The sequence below is a fragment of the Coffea arabica genome, chromosome 7e (assembly GCF_036785885.1).
Source record: "Coffea arabica cultivar ET-39 chromosome 7e, Coffea Arabica ET-39 HiFi, whole genome shotgun sequence".
NCBI classification, from domain to species: domain Eukaryota; kingdom Viridiplantae; phylum Streptophyta; class Magnoliopsida; order Gentianales; family Rubiaceae; genus Coffea; species Coffea arabica.
In genome coordinates, this window is record NC_092323.1 from 5,247,567 (window position 1) to 5,274,301 (window position 26,735).

General features: G+C 35.9%; 3 protein-coding genes and 1 pseudogene across 4 annotated transcripts; 3 read left to right on the top strand and 1 right to left on the bottom strand.

Annotated features, from left to right (window-relative positions):
- The first annotated feature begins 2,422 nt into the window (after nucleotides 1–2,422).
- Nucleotides 2,423–4,290, top strand: LOC140010951 (geraniol 8-hydroxylase). Its single transcript, XM_072058657.1, has 2 exons — nucleotides 2,423–3,357; nucleotides 3,459–4,290. Exons 1-2 carry the CDS (start codon nucleotides 2,482–2,484, stop codon nucleotides 4,062–4,064), a joined length of 1,482 nt encoding a protein of 493 aa, XP_071914758.1. The 5' UTR covers nucleotides 2,423–2,481; the 3' UTR covers nucleotides 4,065–4,290.
- A 4,040-nt stretch (nucleotides 4,291–8,330) lies between these two features.
- On the top strand, nucleotides 8,331–10,836 carry LOC113701387 (geraniol 8-hydroxylase). Its single transcript, XM_027222007.2, has 2 exons — nucleotides 8,331–9,281; nucleotides 9,966–10,836. Exons 1-2 carry the CDS (start codon nucleotides 8,406–8,408, stop codon nucleotides 10,569–10,571), a joined length of 1,482 nt encoding a protein of 493 aa, XP_027077808.2. The 5' UTR covers nucleotides 8,331–8,405; the 3' UTR covers nucleotides 10,572–10,836.
- Nucleotides 10,837–11,553: 717 nt separating this feature from the next.
- LOC140011033 (autophagy-related protein 101-like) lies at nucleotides 11,554–15,499 on the bottom strand (annotated as a pseudogene). Its single transcript, XR_011818259.1, has 7 exons — nucleotides 15,182–15,499; nucleotides 15,010–15,046; nucleotides 14,304–14,389; nucleotides 14,134–14,229; nucleotides 13,093–13,258; nucleotides 12,830–12,992; nucleotides 11,554–11,799 (listed from the first exon to the last, which is right to left on the bottom strand). The product of XR_011818259.1 is annotated as an autophagy-related protein 101-like (transcript).
- A 9,192-nt stretch (nucleotides 15,500–24,691) lies between these two features.
- On the top strand, nucleotides 24,692–26,314 carry LOC140010861 (uncharacterized). Its single transcript, XM_072058413.1, has one exon. The coding sequence runs from the start codon at nucleotides 25,012–25,014 to the stop codon at nucleotides 26,053–26,055; it is 1,044 nt and encodes a 347-aa protein (XP_071914514.1). The 5' UTR covers nucleotides 24,692–25,011; the 3' UTR covers nucleotides 26,056–26,314.
- Nucleotides 26,315–26,735: the final 421 nt, after the last annotated feature.

The following is a 26,735-nucleotide window of genomic DNA, read 5'->3' on the forward strand; positions in this document are numbered from 1 at the left end:
GGGTAAATTGATAATAAGACTATAGTTTATAGGGGTAAAGTGATAATAATTTTAAGGGTTAAACAGGTTTTTTCACTTTAATTAACAAACTCCGTTAAGTTTGACCGTTAGTCTTGAGGGTAAAGTGACTAAAAAATAACGTTAAGGGAGAAATTGATAATGACACCAAACGTTAAGGGGATAAAGTGATAATAATCCAAAAAAAAGACGTGGTTGTGTTTGGTAGAATTCTTGATTTGAAATGGTGGTAAACCAATAGGTCTGCCGATGGACTCTTAAGGCTTTCGTTGCTGTCAAGTTTAGAATTTAAATCTTGCGTCGACAATTGAGTGTGAGGAGTGAAAATGATTTAAAAAAATTAAATTATTGAAGCACGGCCCTCTATTGAGCATGCAACTCGCTGTTATCACTATAACCTTATAGGTTTTTCTATAATACGCACGCTCATTGATACAGTTTCACCTAAATCATATCTTACCTATAACATAAATGCACACACTTATAATTACTTATCATACCCTACATTTATATACTTTCTAATTGTGGAGAACCTGAAATTGAGTCTGAATTGATGCGGATTATTCAGATATTGGGACCCGAACGTTTACTTTTAGGCCGGCAGCATAATTACTGAAATTCAATTGTCACATCTTTCTGGAATTCTTATACGGATTTTAAAATATAAATAATAATGCAATACCAATTCTAAAACATAATCTGATTATGAAGGAATCAGATCTTTAATGATCATGCATTCTTTTTGTTAGGAAAATGGCAACAAGTGGGGTGGTTAATTAAGTCAAAAGCTTTCATCGAGACAATTACTGCAAGCTAAACTAACAAGCACATCATCTGAGAAGGTCGCTTCTCTCCTTGAACAAAGTGCATGAACGGATGATAGCTAGGGCAACATTATAGGTAGACTAGACTGGTTTTGCACCAACTGATTGTATTCTAGATTTTGTACAAAGAAAAGAGGTAAAGCATGATGGGTTTGTATCTAATTTGTTTTAATAATAATGAATTAAAAGAACTGCACGAGCGTCGCGAGGATAGAGTAAAGGATGGTCCTTAATTTGTCAGGGGGTTGGGAGATTAAAAAGCCTTATCTAACCAATGAGGTTTTTCTTTTCTTTTTTTTTTTTTTTACACCCTTTGCGAGAATAATTACACTTTGCCCCCTTGAACTTGAACCCCCTGTAACACTTTGCCCCCCCTGAACTCCAAATATGTATACTTTACCCTTTGTAGTCAACTTTTTTGACAGGGTTAAAAAATATATTTTTCATGAAAATTATATTTTTCATGATCAAAATATCCCTAACTAATTTTTAAATACATATTTCTTTAATAGTTGCCAAATGCATCTAAACACAATTACGCTATGCATTTCGAACTTTTAGCACTAAAATGAATTAGATAATTCACAAAAAAGAAGTCTAGGTGACTCAATGTATTAATCTCAATGCCGATAGCAATACTTATTTTTAATGGAATATAATTAATTAGCGCATTTGGAATAAAATTATTTTCTTATTTTTTTTATTGTAGCACTTTTTATGTGTTTTTATATGAGATAAAAACATGATTAAAAATAAAAATGTATTGAAAAACATATTCAGAGAATTTTTAGTTTTTTTAAATGTAGAGCTCAAACAAAATAAAAAATAAGGTATGAATGCGGTATAAAATTATCAAATAGCATTTTATTGACTCGTAAAAATCTTGTGAAAGTTGCAAGGTAAATGAAAATTACCAAAATGGATCCGTTTAGAATTTAAAGGAAGAAAGATAAACGATGGGAAAACTTGTGTGGATGTTTTAACAATTTTTAAATTCTTTGTTTCTCAGCAATACAATTTTTCAATTCTTTGGTATTATACCATCTTTTATTTTTTAATTTTGTAAGATCATGTGACTTTGTATTTTTTCTAATAAGATGTTTCATATTTCAATTAAAAGTATAGTATTATTCTAGAACTATTGTGTAAGGGCATTAATATAATTTTATTAAAATCTTGGATGGAGAATTCATCATTAACGTTTGACTAGTCAATGAAGTGGCAAAGTGTATATATGTAAAATTTATGGGGGCAAAGTGTTATAAAAGGTCAAATTTAGGGAGACAAACTGTAATTAACCCAAAAAAGAAAGTCCTCTCAGCTATACTGGATTCTCATTTATTATGTAAGTACGTGTCCGAGACTGTGATAGGTCGGCGATTGAAAGGAATAGTCGTTTTGCTGACTATCATACGCCTGCAATGGTCGTGGAGTCTACAGTCTTCCACATGGAAAAAAATCCAAGCAACATAAGCAATTGAACACTCCTACTACTAAGATTATTCATATGATTATTCTAAGGAACTCGAGCGACTCGTGGCTAACTCAACTTTTACCAGTATATTAAACATTGCGCAGCAGTCCCCAAGACTGCATCAAATCTCCCACAGCGAAGGTTACGCCAAGACATATCAGTAGAATGGATTATCTGACGGTTGTGCTAGGATTTCTTTTCGCCCTGACATTTCTTCAGGGCCTGAGTTCTCTATCAAGAAGAAGCAAAAAGCTTCCTCCAGGTCCAACCCCATTGCCTATCTTGGGTAACCTCCACTTACTAGGTGACCAACCCCACAAGTCCTTAGCCAAACTCGCCAAGAAACATGGCCCACTTATGAGTCTACAGCTTGGCCAAATCACCACGGTCGTCATCACCTCCGCAGGGATGGCCAAAGAAGTTCTCCAGAAGCAAGATTTAGCCTTCTCCAGCAGATCAATTCCGGATGCCATCCACGCCCACAGCCAATTCCAATATTCCGTGGTGTGGCTCCCGGTTGCCTCCCGCTGGAGAAGCCTCCGAAAAATCTTGAACTCCAACATCTTTTCGGGCAACAGGCTGGATGCTAACCAGCACCTGAGGGCTAGGAAGGTTCAGGAGCTGGTGGCCTATTGCAGGAAGAATTGCCAGAGCGGAGAGGCAGTGGACGTCGGGAGAGCAGCATTCAGGACTTCCCTGAATTTGCTGTCCAACACCCTTTTCTCTAAGGACTTGACCGACCCTTATTCTGATTCCGCCAAAGAGTTCAAGGACTTGGTGTGGAGCATTATGGTGGAGGCCGGTAAACCTAATATGGTTGATTTCTTCCCTGTGCTGGAGAAACTCGATCCTCAAGGTATTAGGCGTCGCATGACCATTCATTTTGGGAAGGTGATCAAAATGTTCGGTGACCTGATAAATGAGAGATTGGAGGATGGCAAGTCCGGAGGTGGAAACAGTGATGTGCTGGATGTCCTGCTCACCACCTGCGAAGAATCTCCCGAAGAGATTGACAGGACTCATATCGAGCGCTTGTGCTTGGTTTGTACCACCAAAAACTTATATGAACGGGAAAATTAGGTCCTATCCTTTCTCTCGTTTTGAATTTGTAAGTCTTGTATTGTTTGTTTACTATCTTACAGGACCTGTTTGTAGCCGGGACGGACACTACTTCGAACACATTGGAATGGGCGATGGCAGAATGTCTCCAGAATCCAGAGAAAATGAAGAAAGCAAAAGCCGAGCTCGTACAAGTCATCGGAAAAGGGAAGCTAATAGAAGAAGCTGATGTTTCTCGCCTGCCTTACTTGCGATGCATTGTCAAAGAGACCTTAAGGTTACATCCACCGGTTCCATTCTTGATTCCACGCCGAGTGGAGCAAGATGTTGAGGTGTGTGGCTACAATGTGCCTAAGAATTCGCAAGTGTTAGTGAATGCATGGGCAATTGGCCGTGATGAAACTGTTTGGGAGAACGCTTTGGAATTTAAGCCCGAGAGATTCTTGGAGTCGGAACTTGACATCAGGGGCCGAGATTTTGAGCTGATTCCCTTTGGAGCTGGCCGAAGAATCTGCCCAGGTTTGCCATTGGCGGTCAGGATGGTTCCAGTAATGCTTGGCTCGCTTCTCAATTCATTTGATTGGAAGCTTGAAGGCGGGATTGCACCAAAAGACTTGGACATGGAGGAGAAGTTTGGCATTACACTGCAGAAGGCCCTGCCCCTTCGAGCCGTGCCAATCAATCTTTGAAATTGCGGCCCTCCAAATTGCTCAGAATAAGAAATGGACAAATTTACGACTGTTCATTTGGGTTGGCTGTGATTGATAATTTATATGAGTTCAAGCTTGTTTATTGTACTACCAACTCTTTTATATCGTCTTTGATGGATGTTCAATAGCTCATGTTAGCAGATTAGAATTAATGATAAATGACAGAAAATGCGAGTCTCTTTGTTTTTGGTTTTGCCTTTAAGCTTTTATCCCCACCAGAAGCCCGCAGCTAAAAGAATTGAGGATCCAACCATGGTTTGCCGTCGCAGGTTATTGTCGCGGTTGCGATTGTTCCAAATTTGTCGATGCATATCAGTTGAATATCGGGTGATAGGCATATTAAAAATATAAAAATTTCCAAAAAAATCTAAAAAAATTACTAAAGTTATAAAATATCATGAAAGGCACAATCGAAAAAAAAATCCGAATCAACTCCGAATTGACTCGAATATGTTGACCGATTCTATGCATCACAGATTTGAATCGACCAATATTGATCGAGTCAAAACGGGTCACCACGGATATGGAATTATTCAGAATTTGGATATCAGTATCATACTGATTCCCTCCATTACCATGGATCCAACTATTGCGTGTTGTGTACTTGACATAATGGAAAGGAGAATATTTACTGGTTGAATCACGCCATGATAATTTCTTCTGCAGAAGTTGTACTTGCAGCTACTCTTAGAAAAATGTAGTTGTGTAAATATGAATAGCAGTAATAAGAACAACTAGACAGAAGATATGAACACTATAGGCCGCAAAGGTACATGTATGTTTTTCAACAAGCTGAAATATATAATGCTAATCATTAGCATTAAAAAATACTAAAATTTTAATGGGAGTGCACCTATTCTTCACTTAGTCCGATACAAGTGATTTTTCTCTTTTTGATAAATCAACGTAAGGGCTGAATAATAACCATCTTGAAATGTACCAGTAATTTGAGCCCATCCGTCATATTAAACAATGTTTAATTCTAAGAAAGTAGTTGTTGGGATTCAAACACGAAACAAAAGACTATTAAAATATCAAGTACGTAATAATTTAATAACAAATAAGTTACAAATATGAAAGATAAAAGACACACAATATTTAACATGGTTCGACTCCATCATTGAACCTACCTCCACAGAGAGAAAATTTGTTATTTATTATGAAAGAAAAATTCTATACAAGAATACAATGTAAAATCAAGTCTAACTCTTGTATACTATTTCTCATCTCTCACTCCATATATAAGATTACATGTCGCATTATATGTTCTTTGTGTATCACTTTGTACTATGCCAACTCACATATTTATAGATAATATTATTAGGCTAAAAATCAAATAATAACAGAAAAATAATGTTAATTCCTAAACTTATACAGAATATAAAATAACTTATAAATTCTAAACAAAATAGAAAATTTATTAGCTACTATTTTAAGTAACAAAATTCAATTAAAAAACTAATTACTTCCACACAAAATAAAAAAAACATGTCTAAAAGAAATTAAACTAATTTCCTAATAAATCTCTATCTTGGGAAATATTTCTTTTAGCAACTATATCAAATAATATGGTACTAAATTACACATTCGAATCAATACAGTTCTGACATCTAATTGATTCAATTGGCAAATGAATATGTGCAGTTATTTTGAATCTAACCTCCTGTTGATTGGTGAGAAGGTGCCTTAATTCACCATCTCTCTTTGCAAGATTTTTTCTCATCACAATTTGCAATTTAGGATTCCCATCTGTGAATTCTATTTCTATCAATTGAGGCAATCAACTAGTAAAATCATCACATTTCTTCCTATTCTTAGGACTGTATCACCATATGTGATTTCTAAGACTACACTTGCGATATAAATTCGTAACCATATAAGTTTTCCGACATTTGAAAATTAGACTTTTTTTATTTCTTTAGAATATATGCCACATCACCTAAAGAACATAATTCGAATCTAAAAATTATTTGGGATGAAATATCAACCGTTGGAATTATGAGAATATCTCCACTGATTCATTTCCAAAATCAATATTGAATTTCACTTTTTTCTTGACTCTTAGATTACTTGTCTAAATTCACCATCAAATGTTTTTATACTTTTCGACTTTTCATCCTTCATCATCAATGTTTCTTGTCAAACCCTTGAAACAAAATATGTCACCCATAAAATTGTTCAATTGGTAAGAGTCACCAATCCACTTAATTTCAATAGTCAACCAGAATCCAACCATAAACCCCGCTCTGATACCAGTTTGTTGGGATCTAAATACAGAATAAATGACTATTAAAATATTAAGTATACAATAATTTAAGATAAAAACATTCAAAACGTCCCTCACATTTTGTACCTTCACTTTTAAAATTATAATTTTATGTCCCTTACAAATTTATATTAATCAAATTTGAACTCTACCTAGATTTTCGACTAGTTTTTTTTGTCGAAATTCATCACATGCATTGCATGTGATCATTTTTTAGGGACAAAATTGTTAAATCAAATTTTATATAATCTGATTTATAGTCTCTTATATTTCATAAATTGAATTATTACGTCTCTCATATTTTATAAAATAAAATTTTTCATCTCTCATTGATCATGTGTACAAATAATTTTTTTAAAATCTATGTATATATATTTGATTTCACATGAATAATACGAATAGCATGTAATATATCTCTATTTGATTTCACTTAAACAGACTAGTTGTAATTGTACATATGTTATTCAATACATATGTACATTGATTTAAATCTAATAATTTTGTTTTAAACTCATATATATATTTATTTAATTTCATCATGTAAATCTATTCAATATTTGTGATCATTTTTCTTTTGCTAATAATTTATTTATTGAGTTATATAGTAAGACCATCTAATAATCGGTTCTAATTCAAATTCTATAGTCATGCTAACAAATTGCAATTTAAATTTAAAATTTTTACTGATCGCTTTTAAGATCAACAATTGAATTTCTTACCTTGTAGTTGTTTTATAATTTGAAAGTGTCAATCACTTATTTCTTTTTGTTATACTTTTTTGTTTATTTTTCTGTCCAAATTTAATTCGATATAAACATTTGATAATATTTAGGATTAAATATCTTTTTTATTTTTAATTTTTGAGTAAAAGAAAATGAATACGAGTGAAAAACTAACAATTTTTTGAAATTCATGTATATCTCTATTTAATTTTATTTGAACAGTATGTTCAGGTGAAATCAAATAGAGATATATTTCATACTATTCGTATTATTTAACTGAAATTAAATAAATATATACATGAGTTTTTTAAAAAAAGTTATTCATATACACGATCAATGAAGGATGAAAAAATTTATTTTATAAAAATGTAAGAGATGAAAATTTTTATTTTATAAAATATGGGGGATGAAATAATTCATTTTGTGAAATGTGAGGGATAAAAAATTTTATTTTGGGAAGTGAGGTACTATGAATCGGGTTATGTAAATTTTGATTTGATAATTTTGTCTTTCAAAAATGATTACGTGCAAGACACGTGGTGGATTCCGATAAAAAACTAGTCGAAAATCTAGATAGGAATTAAATTTGACCAATATAAATTTATAAGGAACGTAAAAGTACACTTTCAAAAGTGAAAGATAAAAAAAGTCATTTTGCAAAACGTGAGGGATGTTTTAAACGATTTTCCATAATTTAATGATAAATAAGTCACAAGTATGAAAGATAAATGATATTCAATATTTAACGTGGTTCGATTTCATCATTGAATCTACATCCATAGAAAGAAAATGTATTCTTTATTATGAGAAAAAAATCTTATATAAGAATACAACTTAAATCCAAATCTAACTCCTATATACCATCTTTATCTGTCAAGAACCATCTTTTACCCCATGTATAAGGTTACATGTCACTCTCGTATGTTTTTTGCGTATTCCTTGTATACCACTTTATAGTATATCAATCCATCTATTTATACAAAATATTATTTGACCAAAAACTAAATAATAATAGAAAATCAATGTTAATTCTTACACTTATATAAAATAGGAAATAACTTTTAAATCCTAAAAAAAAAATTTTTGGGGTACTATTTTAAATAACTAAAATTAATTAAAAAAATAGTTACCTTCATATAAAATAAAAAATATGTTTTAAAAAAATTAAGCCAATTTCCTAACAGCAGCTTCTGTCTTCTTCGTAGACTTTTCTGGCTGCGCTGTTTCGGCAGACTTACATAGACAAAAATCCTGAATCATGTGGCTTATATCAAAGCTTGAAGTTCAAAATATCGCAAACTTCAGATTTCTGCTCTGAGTTTGAGAGGAAGAATGGATAGCCTGATGGTTGTTCTAGTGTCACTGCTGTCCTTGACTTTGATCAAGGGCCTGAGTTCACTAGCAAAACGAGCCAAAAGGCATCCTCCTGGACCAACACCTTTGCCCCTAATTGGAAACCTCCACTTGCTTGGTGATCTCCCTCACCAGTCCTTAGCCAAGCTCGCTAAAATCCATGGCCCCGTCATGAGCCTAAAACTTGGCCAGTTAACCACAGTCGTCATTTCTTCATCAAGCATGGCCAGAGAAGTTCTTCAAAAGAAAGACTTGGCCTTCTCCAGCAGATCAATTTCTGATGCAGTCCATGCACACAATCATTCCCACTATTCTGTGGTGTGGCTACCTGTCGCTTCTCGGTGGAGAAGCCTTCGCAGAATCATGAACTCCAACATGTTTTCAGCCAACAGTCTTGATGCTAACCAGCACTTGAGGTGCAGAAAGGTCCAGGAGCTGGTTGACTGTTGCCAAAAGAATTGCCAAACTGGTGAGGCAGTGGATATTGGCAGAGCAGGATTTATGACTTCCTTGAATTTGCTGTCCAATACCATTTTCTCTAAGGACTTGGCCGATCCATATTCTGATACTGCAAAAGAATTCAAGGACTTAGTTTGGGATATCATGGTGGAAGCCGGCAAGCCCAACCTGGTTGATTTCTTCCCTCTACTTAAAAAGTTTGATCCTCAGGGAGTCAGGCGCCGCATGTCCGTTCATTTTGAGAAGGTATTGAAATTGTTTGAGGGTCTAATAAATGAAAGATTGGAGAATGAAAATTCTGGAGACGAAGGGCGTGACGTGCTTGATGAGCTGCTTACTACGAGTGAAGAATCTTCCCAGGAGTTTGACAGGATTCATATGGTGCACATGTTCTTGGTCAGTACTCTTTTTTTTCTTCTTTTTTTTTTCTCGGAAACGTTAGAAGGTCTTGGTCAGTACTCTTCTTAGTCCTTTTTTTTTTTGCAATAATTACAATTATACAACTTATTCTATGCTAATCTACAGGGAGAGGAGCCCAAGAAAATTTGTGAGTAAGGGATTAATAGATATACAGACCTGATTTAATCAAACGAGTGCTATGACACCACTCTTAAATTTTTATTACAGATGAAATTTAATCCCCCAACTACAAAGAAGGACAAATCCCTCTCTATGACCACTGAGCCAAGGTCAATGGTTCTTTCTGGCTTGTCTGGACTCTTGTTGATTCCATGTCTTCCTTAGTGGGCTTATTGCTTTGCGTTGAATACTCGACTTTCTATGCAAATTAATTTTTTTATACCAAATCAAATCATATCGATATCCCACTTTTGACTTCTGTCCCTAACAGTTGGTAGAAGGCAAAAGCCTGATTATGATCGATTACTTTTTTTTTTCTTTATTGAGATCGATTACTGGATTACTTGTTTGAATGCACAAGTGTCCCCATATTTAATTGTTTAATCCGCAGCTAAGTAATGCAACGCAGTGTGAATATCAGTATCATTGCGCTCTCTGCATGAGAAGTTCTAGCGATTTTTATTGCAAAATTTTCTCACGCAGCAATTATATATGTTACAGGACCTATTTGTAGCAGGGACAGATACAACGTCAAGCACATTAGAGTGGGCAATGACAGAGTTACTCAAAAATCCAGAGAAAATGAGGAAAGCCCAAGCTGAGATTGCAGGAGGCATTGGCAAAGGCAAGGCAATAGAGGAAGCCGACGTTGCTCGCCTGCCTTACTTGCAATGTATCGTGAAAGAAACCTTAAGGATTCATCCGCCAGTTCCATTCTTGATTCCGCGCAGAGTGGAACAGGATGTTGAACTGTGTGGCTACAACGTGCCTAAGGGATCTCAAGTGCTAGTGAACGCATGGGCCATTTGCCGTGATGAAATAGTTTGGGAGAATGCTTTGGTATTCAAGCCAGAGAGGTTCTTGGAATCGGAAATAGATATCCGGGGGCGAGATTTTGAGCTGATTCCTTTTGGTGCTGGGCGAAGAATATGTCCAGGACTATCATTGGCAGCTAGGGCAGTTCCGGTAATGCTCGGTTCGCTGCTAAATTCGTTCGATTGGAAACTTGAAGGGGGCAATACGCCAAAGGACTTGGACATGGAGGAAAAGTATGGCATTACATTGCAAAAGGCACTTCCCTTGCGAGCTGTCCCACTCCCTCTCTGAGTTCTGATGTTCCAAATCCCAGCGAGCTCAAAATAAGGCCACCACAATGTGAACATGATGATTTAATTGGCAGGCTACCGATGTTGATGTAGATTATCTGAAATCTTGCAGCTTGTTTGCTAGTCATTTTCCTATGAATAACGAGTGGTAAAACTATTATACAATCATCTAGGAGGGAAACTGTCAATGAGTTTTCGTTGTTTATTCTGGTGTAGCATCCCTTATCTTGCCCTCCCAAATAAAGGTTTGCATTATTCAGCGACAATTGATTCCTTGCCCTTCTTGCTAAAGAGTTGATTTCCCAGACATTCAGATGAAAGAAAACAAATTAATTACTTTTACATTTCCCCCATCTTGAAAACTAAATACGACTGATCACATCTTAATTACTTTTGGGCTTAACAACAACAAACTTTATAGAAGAAATACTGAAGGATTACCAATCTAATTGCTGAAATGTCGAGCAGAACTACCAAGGTTAGGCGTAGTCAAGCTTGTATCTATTTTATTTACTTTGTAATAGGCTTGTAGATGCAAATAAACAAAAGCGTGACGTACTCATGGCTGTAACCAAATAGTGGACCTCGGTTGTAAATATAGACGAATCACTTCCTTTCAGTATAAATATAGCAGACGGCAAGAATGAACCGAGCACCCAAAGAACAAAACATTTCCTTAGACGCAATTGGGATCTAGCGGCAATGAGATAAGTGCCGGAAGTAGATATGACACCAAACTGAAGATGTCTCTTTCATAATATATTTACGAGTTTACAAGAAACTAAAAGACTACAAAGCTGACAAATATGAACAGCTACTAGTTAGGCGCCCAAGAAGGGCGTATTGAAATCAACAGCTTTAAGGTAAACCTGAGATATAGACACACCAGGCAACGCGGATCTTGCCAGATAATTGTTCTGTAGCACTGGGTGTCATATTCTCAAAAGAAGAAATGGCAGACAAATTATATGATTCAAGAAAAGTATGGAAGAGGGGATATCTAATTGATTGGCAATGGTAAGTACATAAAAATCACTTCTCTGAAGGCATGTAAACCACTGTAGGACATGGATATTCACACCATCAGATATCAGCAATCATTTGCACCTTACAAAGTAAATATTACGCTCATCCAGCTTGAAGGCATTGCTAATCAGCTGAGCATGGTTGGATGCCCAGTCTGAAGCATCCTCTTCAACATATCCATCCCAAATGCAGAATCTGATGAACTAAACAAGGCAGCACATAACTTAGCAGCTTTACGGTTTGCTTCAGATATATATAACGAAGAGCTAAGAAAGAAGTGTCATTGAAATACTAGTAGTGATTAAATTAGCAAAGAGGATAGTCAACCATTCTAAAAGAACCCCCCCAAAAAAAAAAAACATGGTTCTCATTATCCAGGGCAAAAGGACTACGAAATCATTACCATCCACCAGGGATCTACCCATGAAATGCCATGGCAATCAAACTTTGATGACCAATAAGCAATAGCTTTACCTACCACCCGGAAAAAGCATTACCCAGATACCATGAATTTACGCTATTTTATTGCCAAACATCAAGGTTTACCCCTCTGTGATTCTTTTAGCAATTACAGAAACTTTCTAAAATTCGACAACATAAATCGCAATTGTAAAGGTCTATTTGCAAGGTCCCAGATCAAAGAGAAGGATTTGTAGAAAAACAACGACATAATTTTGCATGTTGACTGACTTCATAACATACACTGCACTTCAATAGAAAGAAAGACAATTTTGACCTTGTTTACACTGCATAAAAATGCAGCTAATACTTTGTATATTTTCCCACCCTCAAGTTGGTCAAGATGTTGAGTTACCTTATTACTGTGTGCCAAATCATCGAAAAAACCTGCAGTATCAAGGTTTTTCAAAGTTTTTTTCTTTTTTGTTCTTTACCTGAGAAATATTCAATGACAGATATTCAATCAATACCATGCATATAAGCGACTTGGTTAAGACAATTTTTAGAGTTCAATGCTTTCTAAACAGCTTTGTTTCTGCATCCTGCATCCCTTGAGAAAAAGAGGCCTGACCCCCTAAAAATTGCAGCATTAACATGGTAGTTTAAACCACTCACATGAAATCCATCTCAAATCATCTACACAGGCATCAATGTCAATGAGAAAAAGGAAAAGAAAACGTAAAGAGAATGGTGCAATTTGCAGAGATTAAGGGAAGTAAAGCAAATATGATAACTTTAATTTTACATGAACATCTTCTTCAGCAGAACAATTACCTTGAGATAGTAATCTCGTAAGGAAATGAGACACCATCAAGATTTGGAATTGGGGGAACATGATCCTTCTTCTCATTTACAAATTTTATTATCTGAAATAAAACTTCACGGAGAGATGATTCTAGCGCTGTCCGACGAGCATTCCTCTCCTCTGAGGCAGTTTCTGCAATCGTCCACAGAGAAAGAGGCAGTGATTCTTTTAATCCCTTTAGTCAATGGACATTAAGACTTGTTATAACAAATTGCCAGGACAGAGAAAGTACCTCCTGGATCAACTACTACTTTGGAGTGATGAGACTTCCCAGAATGTGTCTTTGGATGTTGTACTGTATTCAAATTTATGTACCATTGCTCCCAGTAGTGACGCTCAACTTTGTTAGTAAACCATGTTGCCTGTTTGTTCTTAACTTCATAGAAAGACAAACATATCTGCATTGTGTTTGATGTATGTCAATAGTCTGGAAAACTAGTAATTTATTTCGTGTCATAAAACTGGAAAAATGTAAAATACATAAAACAAATGTACTCAAGAAATGCAAACTGCTGTTCTGAAAGGACCACCTTTGTATAATCTAAGCAAAGTGCAAAAGACAGAAGAATCAAATAAAAGAAACCAAAATAAGCCTAGTTCTGCAAAACAAGCGCAAGAAAATAGGTGAACTGACAGCCAATGCTTGCTAATAAGAGAATTGTGCTACCATTTCGAGGTGATCACTTATCACCAGGAATTTGAATAGGTTTCAAGGCATAAATGACATCTATCTCAGACTTGGTTTTTCAAACTTCATCCTTTAGGCAAGGACTTTCATCAAGCACAAATATTCTTCTCTATGCAAACATAAATTATAACAAGACCAATAGCCAGTGCACCCCTCAATGATTACAAGATCTGTTCGTGAAAAGAGGGTGGTAGACAGACTTCCAACATGTTTTCAGTAAAACCAGCTGCCCCCTACCCTCCAGAAATGATTGCCTCTTCACAGAGGTGCATGTTAAAATGTACGAAGCTTGTGCTTCTTGCAATTACAAAGTCAAAATAACTTAAGTAAATTACCAAACAAAATATCCTTTTGCCATCAAGTTGTAGATCTGTCAAACACTTTGACATTTTTAGAGCATCAAAATGAGCACAAGTAACCCATTATCAATACCTCGATAGAATCCAGAAGAAATCATCCCAATTTACATTGTAAAAACTAGAATGCCTTATAATGGGATCAAATAATCATTTAGTATATTAACATATCATATATCATGCAAGTACACAATATTATGCTGTCTCAAAGTCAGTGACAATTATGAACCTGATTTTTCTTATTGGGGTGCTTCTCCACCCTGTCAATGAAGTGGTCAATCTTCTCATCTATTTTCTTTTCATGTTCAACATCACCACACTGTACCTGAAGATTAAGAAAAGAACTTCTCAATAAGTATACTCAATATCTAAAATGTTAATAAAAGTTCATAGACTTACATAAGTGATGTCAAAGAGCTCCAAGTCAACATCCTTCGGCCGCACAAGACCTAAAGCTCTGTGGAATAAAATAGTGTGTAGAATGCCTGCAAATTTTCACCTTAGGATTACTTATAATAATAGAACAAAACTTTAGAAGCTACCCACCGAAGTTATGAAAACACAACAGAGCATCAACCTCTAGAACAGCACGAAAATAGTAATCACTATACAACATACAACTACGCGAGTGTAAAGAAGCATCAATCATTTTCATTAGTTAATCTCCAATCCCGGTAACACTACATGATTTTTGTGAAAAGTAAATTGGTAATACTTGTTTGGATTAAAAGGAAATTTGTTCACTGGCATTACCAGTTGCAAAGGCTACTAACGATTATATTGGAAGAACAGTAATTGTATGATAACTTCAGCTAAACTAGAAATTAACTACTACACATGTGAAATGGAAAACCAAGCGATTTACAAACCCGTAATACAACTAAAATGGAACAATGTCACTATTACAGACTCACAGTCCTAAAAATCATCCAAGTAAACTTTCACTTCCACTTGAAACTTGCAAAAGTTTCAACCTTAAACTAAAACCATAAGGTAATCTACAAAACCAGCTAGACAGCGTATCACGTAAAAGCTTATTCATAGTTCTCATCAACAACAAACTGAGCAGAAATAAGAGGGAGATGAACATCAGAAATTGACTCACATCGCAAAACTTCGCGTACCTCAAAGTGCTCCACTTCCTGCATACAAAACACAATTGCATAGAATAAATTAGTATTAAGTAATGCTGCTTAGCTTCATCGGCGGTCAAATAAAACTGAAAAACAAAGTCAAAATTTTTAAACCTGGCGAGGTTCTGGTGGTCCAAGGCTTACCAGTTCTTTAAGCTGGCAAACTTCGCAATTCATGACGGTGTGGCAACAAGAGGAAGATCGACGATCACTGAATTATTGGACAGGAAAATTTGATCGGGGAGATGAATACCCTAGGCCTAGTGAGATGTATCCTCCTGTTAGTTTGGAGACGGAGAAGTAATTTGTTCGGCCTTTCCCAGCCGGCGAATATGGGGCAATCCGGTTTCTATCAGGCCGGGTGACAAATCGGTTCCGTCGTCAGAACTCAGATGGTCGACTAAAAGAGTAAAGACTCTGTTGCTTCTGCAGCACCCCCCAACAGGGTCAGTGGATTAAATATTTTTTTTTAAAAAAAGGAAAGTAATGGCAGAATTGGCAATGGCACTCTCCTTTTTTTTCTTTAAAAAAAAAAATTCTGGAGGACTTCTCAGTTTTATTTTCATAGGATGAACTTTTATCTGATTTTGAGTTTCACTCTCAGCTTTTTTGTGAATTCTGAATTATGAAAGAAGCAGTGCGCCTTTGTACAACCGCCATTCCTTCCTTAAAAGACAGAAATGCCCCTATCGGTTTTGTATATGAAATTCTCACCATCAGCAACTTAAAAAAAATGGAGAAAAATAATCAAGTCAACATGTACAAACCTGCAAACCACATATATCTTTAAAACATGAGCAAACTCTATTTTGCATCCTTGAATTTGTATCAATTCCTCACTTTACACTCATGAATTTTAATTTTAGACATTTTGCACCATAAGCTTTTAATTTTGAATACTTTAAACCCTAAACTTTCAAATTTGCTCTATTTAAATTCAGTCAATGATAACTTTTACAAACTTATCAGCATAAAGAACCCAACAAATCAATGATAATATGTTGAAAGTAACCAAAAGTACCAAGGTATTTTAAAAAAATCATTGTCATTAATTTTCATCATCTTTTAATTTTCACTCATTTTAAAAAAAATAGTGTGTTTGGATAGCCAAATAATGGCCAAAAATTATTTACTTACATCATCAATACAATTTTCAACACACCTTTTTATCTTCCTAATTTCCTTTTTATCTCACATACATCACATCACAAAAAATGCTACATTAATTATTTCAAATAATCTCCTATCCAAACACACAATACTAGTAATTGATACGATATAAATCAATAATAATGTGCTAAAAATTGTCAAAAAAAAGGCCAAGGAATCGCAATTAAAAAAGGTGCATTATCATCAAATTTCACCGCCCTTTATCTCGTTTTATTTTGTGAATATAATCATTGATCGAATTTAAATGAGACAAATTTAAGTGTTTAGGATGTAAAGTGACCAAAATTAAGAGTTTAAGGTATAAAGTGTTCAAAAATAAAATTCAATATGCAAAGTGAGAAAAGTGATATAAGTTTAGTCCTTTAATCGTTGCCAAAGTTCTGCAATTAAATTCAAACTGTTTTATTTTAATGGCGGACATATCAACATGTAATTCAATTCAATTTTTTTTTTAAATTTTCGTGGTTGGCAAATCGACATCTTATTAGAGTTCGAAAATTCATTTATCTTAAGCACATCGTCCATATTCTTGATACAAAAGCATTGATCAATTTTATTTTTTTAATTTTGATTTTCTTGGTAAACTAAGCATACTAGAGATCACCATCGCGGGAAACAGTATGAAAAGGGACAAGAAAAATGAAAAATAAAAGAAGGCAGGGAAAGTAGGCAAAGGGCTTGATTACTAGTATTCCCAAAGGCGGGGAGCCAAGAAGAAGCTATAGCTCACCTCCCGAAGAAAAGAACAGAAACTGGTTCCACGCCACCATGGAAATTTGATTACTAGCCTGAGATGATTTCCCCAAACTGAGAAAAGCCGACGAACATCCAAATTCAAACTCCAAAAGTGATCAGCAAATTAAAGTCGTGTAGATCATACGAACTCCTTTGACCAAAAAAATTCCGAAAGTCTGTCAATCCCGTTTGGATTACACTTTGTTTTTTTTTTTTTGGAGTTTTTCTAAAAAAAAATAAAAATGTAGTACGCAAGGGGTGAGGCCCTGAAAATAAAATGCGTTAATTTAGAATTTAAAGGAAAAAAAAATAAAAAGACGCTGCTGAAGGCTTTTGCTCCTTTGGCTCCTCACGAATACCGAGTATTCTCAACACTCTTTTCAGGGTCAAATTTAAGTTCTGTTCCACTTTTGGCAACGTGGGAAGGCAAGATAGACAATGAATGCTCTCATTTTCCATTTGTCTTTCAACTTTATTTACTTGCTCATGCTTGTAAATTGGCTTAGCGTTCTTTACACACAGTTCAAAGTCGTGATTCGTGAAAGTTATTAGAAGTATGCATTGAGCATTGGTGATGATGTTATACTCATAAAGAAGCTGTTCAGTATACACCACTACAATTACTGACAATTCATTCGAGATTATCAAACTGGTAGTATATATTCTAGTGCAAAAGCAACAAGTAATCATGATCAAACTGATGGTGCAGCTTAATCTTAATTTGCTTTACGGGAATGAAAAACTGCTGGATGATCAAAGGCATGCATGCCATGATCTTCTTTTACAATGTAACGTACGAAGACGATGCTGGCAAAGAAACCTGAATAGGGTTATGTTGGTATAGACCACCTACTTGTGAGAAGAATGGTGTACTTATGGGCCGAGCATACATCAGAAGAAAAAAAAACATGGGATTATACCTGCAAAATTCTTCAGAAATCAACCAGTTGCAAAGAATGAATATGATGGATGGATGTATGTGTTCTTTCTCTTTTCTAGTACTTTAGCTGTATATGATGTCTCTTGAATTCTCCACTGGTTCTCCCCGCGAAGAATGACTATGGCAGCATGAGTAAACTCGTCAGACTTGGTTAATTAGCCACATCATTTTATGGTTTTTTTTTTTTAAAAAAAAAGTTCGACTATGACCACCAAAAAACAAAAAAAACAAAAAAAAAAAGTTAAAGCAGAAACAACCTTTTGGTGCTAAGAACCGAGTATAGTAGCATCTCTATAGCCATATCATCTGGGAATTTTGAAGGTTGATGGTAGCTGTACAAAATTACAAATCATTATCTGCACATCATCTTTTACATGTGAAGTTAGTCGAAGTTTAACTATTTATGAGTTGATAGCTTGTTTTATGAAGGTCTTTCGTGGAATTGGATCTTTTTTTTTTGTTTAATATATACTGTTAATATATTGTGTGTGTCACGAGGTGGGGATTTGGTAACCTTATCACATCATATCCTATGGTGGGCTCTTTTTTTTTTTTTTGCTTTGAAAAGGAATGTCATGGCTTTCTACCACCAAGGTTTGTCCATAAAATTTAATGGATAACCATGTAAAAAGCGTGACAACTTAACATCAGAATTTTGTCATTCTTCTTCTCCCACATTCCAATTCTTCATAATTAATCATGGCAATTGATAAGGATATATATTGCATATTTAACCAGCTCTTGTTTTGAGTTGTGACAATCCACTAGTTATTCTGGTAACCTGTGCTTGGCTTCTCTTTGGTCCGAGTGAAAACTACTGCCATTATCTTATTAGTATGGCATTAATAAACTTTAGGAAGCGTAATTTTCTTTCTGTTCAGATTGTCCTCGACTAGTAATTTTCACTATTTTATTCTTAATCAGGATGATGTGCGAATTGTAATTCATTCATCGCCACCTCACCCTTTATCTTCTTGATTTTGGTTCTGTTTACATTTCTATTTGTAATAAAATGTTGGTGCACAAGCTAGCAGCGTGAGTAAACACCTCTTTGGATCCCTTGACACAGCTTTTTGGATCCATATATATATATGCTTCCGGCCTAGTTGTGATGGATGAACACCAAAAGAACTGCAACTGAATTTCAACTTGATCCCACTGCAATTTGCTTACATTCAAAATTTTTTTTGGCTATTGTGTTCAATTAGAATTTGGCCACCACAATAAAGCGCAATAAAACATGTATTACTTAATTTCTTAAGTATCAATAAGGCGTGATTAAGTCAAGATTAAAGACTTGATCAGCAAAACAAGAGCAATGCAGAACCCGAAGAAAACTGCGAATTCGTCATGCCTTTGATAATGATCAGTGGAAGTATATTTAAAGAATGCATCGGAAGCATGTTGTCAATCACAATGATTCTGTCTTCTATCACCTGAACTTTTCTGCACTTTAGAGTGCTTTATTTGCTCTTTCTTTGACTGATCTTATTATTGGTTTGACATGTATATATGAAAAACCACCCCTTAATTTTCAATAACTACTAAAACCATGAAATTGACTGATCTTATTATTCGTTTGACATGTATATATGAAAAACCATAAGGCATTTCTGCCTGAATGAATGCAGAAGAGGTTCTTGTGATCCACCAAAGAGTTTAAACTTTGTAAATGTTTTGAATAATCCTACTTTATTAAAATGTGTCGTACCAGTGAATGTTGTAACAATCTCTTTCTGGGTAAAATGTCGTAGAGACATTTCCTAGATCCATATTTTTTTGATCTAAAATGTCCCAAAAGGTGTCCAGATGGTCATGCTGCAAGCAATATGGTAATAACTATGTCTTGCTAATCTAGTTCCTTCAAGCAATTATATTGCTTGACTGCTGATCATGAGAATGCCATAGTTTAAAATGTCCTTAAACCTCGATTACATAAGGTTGCAGAGAACCTAATTCAATCTTGGTATTGCACAGTTGGATCAGGAGACGAAGTTGCGCATGAGACTCGGGATAGGAGTCCTTAATAAGTTGACAGAAACAACAAGAAGCAAATTCTCTCAGTTTCAAATTTTTTGGATGGGTTTCATAATCTCATTGTTATAAGTTTTTGTTGTATAACATGTAAATTAAATCAACTATCTTTAAAGTAGTTGATCACCAAGAGACTCTCTTTCGATCCCTTGATACATATATATATAACATGTAAATTAGGGCAATGTTCGGTGGCCATACATCATACATGATGTTAAGAACGATTTCCACACTGTAATATATCTTAAATTTTAAAGTTTGAACATCTTGACTGCAAATCCTCAGAAATGGTTGCTTGCCCTTTTCCAAAACATTTCTGCATTGTTGATTTTCAATTCATATAAAATAATAAATAGCAATATAAGTTTGCATGCCACGTTCTTAATCTCTGGCAGAGACATGATCTTTGGTATTCCTTCATAAGGATCCTGTGCGTCCTTAGCTTTATGTCAGGTTGAAGCCACCATTGAATCTTTCTCATCATGTGTGTGACCCTACCTGATGGACTCCACAATACGGGGAAGGACCAACAGTACATTTAGATTTTAGGGTTTTGGAGCCATCCATTTCCCGCAATCCCAAATCCACTCCCTTTTCTTAAATCATTCCTGAATCTAGTTTAATGTATAGTTGCAAAATAGAGAATGCCATTGGACTAATGTCATAGTTATTTAATTTGAATTCGAACACTAAATTTTATATATGTGATATGTATTTAAATTCATTAATGTATATATTAACGGTGCATAGGAGGGGGGCAAATTGCCCATATTGTGCAACGACTAATTGTTTTTCTGGCACAAGAAATAGGTAAAAATATAGATACCTACTGCAAACTTATGGGCGGAGAACATTGCAGCCCCGTCAAATTATACGATTTGATATAGACAAATACGAAAAAAGATCAGTACACATGCATTGATTAGATTTGTTTACAAACTTTTACTAATAAGAGATGCTGCTGCTACTACTACTTGAAATCTAATTGATGATACATTGCGCTTTTTGTGTTACAAGAACATGTGAGCCTAGAAAGGAGAAGGAATATTCAAAATTTGGCTAATTTTTAGTCCGCAAACCTATGGAAGTGACGATAAAGATGAGGAAGGATTGAGAAAGGGAATCATTGACAGCATTATTAACATGCAAAAGTTGCAATAAGCCGTACCTCTTCACCCACTTGAAATTAACGAAAGTTAGAGGAGGTCGGGACCCGATCAAAGCTGACCTGCCGCTTAAAGGGAGACATGGATCGAGACCCTTTGTAGAATGTGGAATGTTGAACTCAATTATTTCACCATTCCATTTCCGTGCATTGCTCCCCATACGAATGTCTCCTCAATGTTTAATCTATGAATATCATAGGCACGGCAGTCCTCATTTCACCAAACGGGCAGGCTTAATTTCCTCCCATATCTACTGTTTTTTTTTTTTGGTCAAGCATTGTGGCAATTTCAATTAGTATAAAGTTTACCGTCATTTTCTTGCCCCTTTTTTTTGTTTAATCATCACTGAATAAATCTATCACTCACTAAGAAGAAAGAGCAAACTTGAAGTTACGTCAATTATGCGTTTTAGCAATATCGCTGTACGTATGAAATAGCAGGGGTTATTAAGGGTTTGTGTGTTTGTTATTTTCAGTCTCGCTGTCTTTCGGAGTAAGTTACATGATCTAGCCACAAATAGAGTACTTAGTTACGTTGTTAACGTCATTAAACCTTTCTTTTGGAGTTATTTGAAAGTTCACCTACAAGTTAAGGAATTAAATTACCAAACTGAACAAATTATAGAGAACTTGGTTTAATAGTTACTTAGGGTTGAAGTTTCAGAATTGAAAATTTCTGGATTTAATTCTCCTTTCCTCCTCCGTTATTCTTAAAACTCACCCTGCTCATGCTCCAAAAAAAAAAAAAATTTCTTGTGAATAAGGATCCCTTCACTCGATCTCAGTGTAAAATGGTCATTTTAATTTCTTTTACACTCTACTGTAACTTCTTTACCTACCACCTAGAATTTGTTTACACCATACTCTAACTCATTTATACCACCCAAGAACAATTAATCTAAAATTTATTTATACCGTACTCTTTAACTTATTCATACTTGTGCCCAGGAACAAACAACAGTAACTTATTTGGAAAGGGACATCGATCCCAAATGCTTCCTTCCCAGGAAGGAATCAGGAGAAAACTAAAGAAAATAATGAAGGAGAAAGGGAGGAGCCAGGGTGAGAACATAGAGCCCGAGGGTCGAGGAGGTTCACTGAAGGCGAGACCTTATCATCTCTTCTGGAATGCCCACCTATCGCGCAGTACTCGGCCACAATCAATCTCTCAGGTCATTTTCAGCTCGCCGCTACCCCTCAAGTCCCCACCATAACAATAATGGACGTAGTATATCAAAAAAAAGAGTTAGTGAGTCGGTCAAGCGCTAGAGCCCCCATCAGTCCTTAGTCGTGATCAGGGCGTGTTTATCATGTATTCGCCGAGCACTGATGTCCTTGTTCTATCAGGGTCTCCATCAGAATGAAGAGTTCTGTGCTGTGAAGTGTGAAGTCTGAGGCCGTCTCCCATCCGGACGGCACGCGCGGTCAGGTCATGCCCGTATCAGTTGTCGTTTGTTTGGATAAAAGGCTAAATGAATGAATAAGCTAGCTGCATGTACATATATATGTATGTATATGTTGTTGCTACAAAATTTTACAACTGCGTGCCAAGACCAGGCCAGGTTATACCAATGTCATAGGCATAGTGACAATTATGCTACACCAGCCACCAAACAACGTTTCAGTGTTACAGAAAACAAGAACTTATTCTGCTTTGCTGCCCAAAGGCAGTCTCGGTTCCTCCATATTTAGACCCAAGTTCCATTTATCACTGAACTGTCACTTGCAATGTGCATTCCACAATAAAGATGTTTTGCGATTTTCATTCTTTCTTTTTGTGTTCCCCGATAATTTTTGGGGGAAAGAAAACATGGGCTTTTTCTCATTGAGTGCCTTTTTCATTTTCCAACAGTGTTTCGACATTCTTTCTAATTTTTACAGGATCTTTTATATTCTGGCGGGGATGCTATTTATTGAATTAGACAAATCCAGTTTTCTGATTCCCATCTAAATCTCGAGCTTTTGGCGAATGAAAACTAGGCCAACTAAAAAGCGTCTGATTATAGTTTGTGTTATAATAGATGCAACGGAACAGAAGAACAAACAAGAACAGACAAGAACAACTTGGGGGAAATCAGATTTTATTAGGGTTGTAATCGGAATAGTTTACAGACTAAAATAAGGTGTATATATATACAATCAAACGGACTGGACCCAAATATAGGCGCAACAGTTTGGATCCCCGAATAGCTCAGCGAAAGTCGAAGATCTAATTTAAGGTATCTCAACAGTTTGGATCATTGCGATCAAATTACGACGCTGTAATTTCCTTAACTAAGAGGAGTATATAATTAGTTTCAGCTTGTGACTGTGGTAATCTAATACTTCCTTCGTCCTATATATTTAGTTATATTTAGAGATATGTGCTTTTTATGCATGGTATACTCCACCAAAAAAAATTAATCCTTTGTCTTTGAGTATGCATCATTAATGAAAGGGTATAAGGGAAATTTCAGAGTATAAAATAGTTAGAAATGTCAAACATGACAAATATTTTGAAACAGTCAAAAAAGAAAAGTATGACACTTGCAATGAAACGAAGAAGAGCGGCAAGAATCAAAGAAGGTGACACAACGTGATAAGGTATGAATATGGATTAAACTGAACAAAAAATGCGGTATGATATATAGAGACATCTGAGGTGTGAAATCACCCGACCATTTACCCTACCAATGGTGAGCTCCGAACCAAGTCCTTCCATAAATAGTAGTACTAGTAAACACCAATGGCGGGGGGCAAATTTGGAGCCATGACTTTCGGGGCAGTGCAAATTCTTGTTGTGGGGGTTGGCGACGTGGGGCTCGGGCTTTACACGTACTTCCATGTGATTTGTTCTCTCCTTAAACTCGTAATGATTGTATATGAACAGCATCTTCATGTTGGAAGCACGAAGCCTAATCAAACATTATCCTTCCTTGCCAGAAACTTGATTGCCATCATCATTCATATATCTAATTCGATCCCACTTCAGCAATGAATAATTAGCCATACCAATATTAAAAGAATCAAAGCAAGATACCATTCATCAAAAGCGCATCTACTAACTTATATTGGTTCAAAGTTTGGAATAGGCTTAGTCACTGGAAGACGCTTAATTAGGATTTACGTCGCTCTCAATTCAAAAGGGTCTTCAAACCATTGTCTTCCACGTGTTCGGTTTCCCAGCTTGACCAAGACTATAGCCACATGTTTAAATTTCCAAATCACTTCCTCATAAGCATTTTGCTTATGAAAAAAAAAACTATCTTTACCATTTAGACAGGAAAATAAGAAAAATACAGCTCCTATATGATTAAACATTCAGAAGGTGAAATTATTTAATTCTCTTGCTATAACTGATAAAAGAAAAAATAAGATGGTGGTTTATATTAGGGAGTACAGATAAGCTTCTTTTTTTTTTTTTTTAACATAGGAGGAGAAAAAAAGGTACAAAAATGCAAGCCATTAATTCTCATGTATGAAGCAATTTGCGGGTTACTATTTGGAAAAGGAGAAAGGTCCAATTATCCTTCTGAAAAGCCACAAGCAGAAAGAAACTACGTGCCAAAATCCAATACCACTGGTTAATTTTCAGATATACACGACAACAGGTCTCTATTTATGGTTTTATTCTGGGGTGACTGACTCATGACTATCTTAAAGCTTGCCTAGCTAGTATCCCTTCCTGTGTTGTTTTATTGTTGCCACATGAACTTCGCCTCACAAAAGCCAAAACTCCAAAACCTATCCAATTCAACTGATCGATCAACGAGCAAAGGCAAGCAACCATGTTTCGGTCTCTCGTGATCAACTATTTCTACATTCTTCACCTTTTTTGCTAAAACAACACCAAAAAAGAAAGAAAAAGGGGGAAGATAGGGAGGCTAACTTAACTTCTCTTTTCTTCTTCTCCTGTTTTTGGATTCTTGTAGATTTACAAAGAAGAAAACGATGATTCAAGAACTGTTAGGGGAAGCTGCATCCGGAGTATTAACTGGGGGAGAAAGATCAAAGCTGCCCGTTGATAATGGGGTCTCAGGAGTCTCGTCAGCTTCTCCCTCTCTTTCACCTTCTCCTACACCTTCCCCTTCGCCATCTCCGTCACCGTCACCGTCACCTTCTTCTTCCGCAGTCACCCTTCCTCCTCCTACAGGCTCATCCACTCCGGAGAACCTCAGGTGTCCGCGTTGCGATTCTACCAACACCAAGTTTTGTTACTACAACAACTACAACCTCACCCAGCCTCGTCATTTCTGCAAGACGTGTCGCCGTTATTGGACTAAAGGAGGTGCGCTGCGTAACGTTCCCATCGGAGGCGGTTGCAGGAAAAACAAGTCTGCCATGATAACCTCATCAGTTATCAAGTCAAGTGCTGGAAAGTTCAAGACCATGGCAACAGAAATGGGAAAATCCAGTTTTCTGAGTGCCTTCGAACATGAGCTCTCTTCCTCTTCTCCATCATCAAACCCTATTCTGTGGGCGTCACCTCAAAACTCTCATTTGTTCTCTTTACTGAAAGCTAACCAAAGCCCTAACCCTAACGCTAGTCCCATGTCCAATAGTGTTGTTAGTACTAGCATGAAAAAGGAGGAGGCAGCCATGCCTGCAGGGTGCTACTCCCTAAATGCTTGTAGCAGAATGGTTGGGTTTGATTCAGAACTCGGCCAGCAGGTTCCTTCAGTTGGTCTTATCAGTAGCAGCTCCGGCTGGAGAAACAGTGAACAACATCAGCAGCAGCAGATTGGTTTTGTACTTGGCCAAGGAGAATTCACTGGAGTTCAAGATTTTTACCAAAGGCTTAGATCATCAAGAAATTGTACTTATCCAGATCATGCTCCGGTAGTCCTGGGTAATGTAGTTTCCTCTTCTTCATCTTCGTCTTCCGGTATCCAAGTTTTAGACTCAGCTCCGGTTGCTGTAGCTGAATCCGGCTACTGGAATTCCATCCTTTCGTCGTGGTCTGATATGCCTACAACTAATGGCGCATATCCCTGAGAGTAAATTACTGTACTCTTTCTTCTTTTTCTTTTTCTTTTTTTTTTCTTTTAAAAAAGGGTTTTTTTTTTTTAATTTCTTCAGTGTCTAGTGTTTGTTGTCTTTATTGGGGTTATTTGATTAGAATTTGTTTCTATATATTACTACTACCAGTGATAGTTTCCTTCCTGTTCCAGAGTGTACTTGTGTTTTACGGGGTGTTTGATTTGTAAGGACAAACCAAGAATTTAGAAGTTTAAAAACGACGAATTTTAATTAAGTAGGTGATCCTAATTACTACTTTTTAATGTTGTTATACGAGAAACACATGATCCAAATCTTCTACATATGCATGCAAATGAAGATTCGTATATATCTTAGAAGATATCTTGGGACTGCTTCAATTTACTTCACAAGTCTGGAAAAGCATGCAGCTAAAACAAATTTTGACATGGGAGAATAATAACTTATCGTCTTGGTTTTCTCAAACTTCAGACCTTTGCTTTACGTTTAACTTAACATTTGTGAAGGTGACGGTGGTGTAAGGGCGGGTTTTGCCGTTTACGTACATTGATGGGTTATTTGTTTCTTTGTGGCTTTTGAAAAAGCAGTCTTTCGAAATATATTCTTCCGAAACCAGAAAAAGTGACTCTTTCAGTGGGAAAGATGGCTCCTGCAGCACTAAAGTAACAAAATTACCA

Excerpts from the sequence above, each read along its gene's own strand:
- LOC140010951 (XM_072058657.1), top strand. The coding sequence starts at position 2,482 with ATGGATTATCTGACGGTTGTGCTAGGATTTCTTTTCGCCCTGACATTT. Across the intron at positions 3,358-3,458 it reads ATATCGAGCGCTTGTGCTTG|GACCTGTTTGTAGCCGGGAC; the intron begins GTTTGTACCACC and ends ACTATCTTACAG.
- LOC140010861 (XM_072058413.1), top strand. The coding sequence starts at position 25,012 with ATGATTCAAGAACTGTTAGGGGAAGCTGCATCCGGAGTATTAACTGGG.
- LOC113701387 (XM_027222007.2), top strand. The coding sequence starts at position 8,406 with ATGGATAGCCTGATGGTTGTTCTAGTGTCACTGCTGTCCTTGACTTTG. Across the intron at positions 9,282-9,965 it reads ATATGGTGCACATGTTCTTG|GACCTATTTGTAGCAGGGAC; the intron begins GTCAGTACTCTT and ends TATATGTTACAG.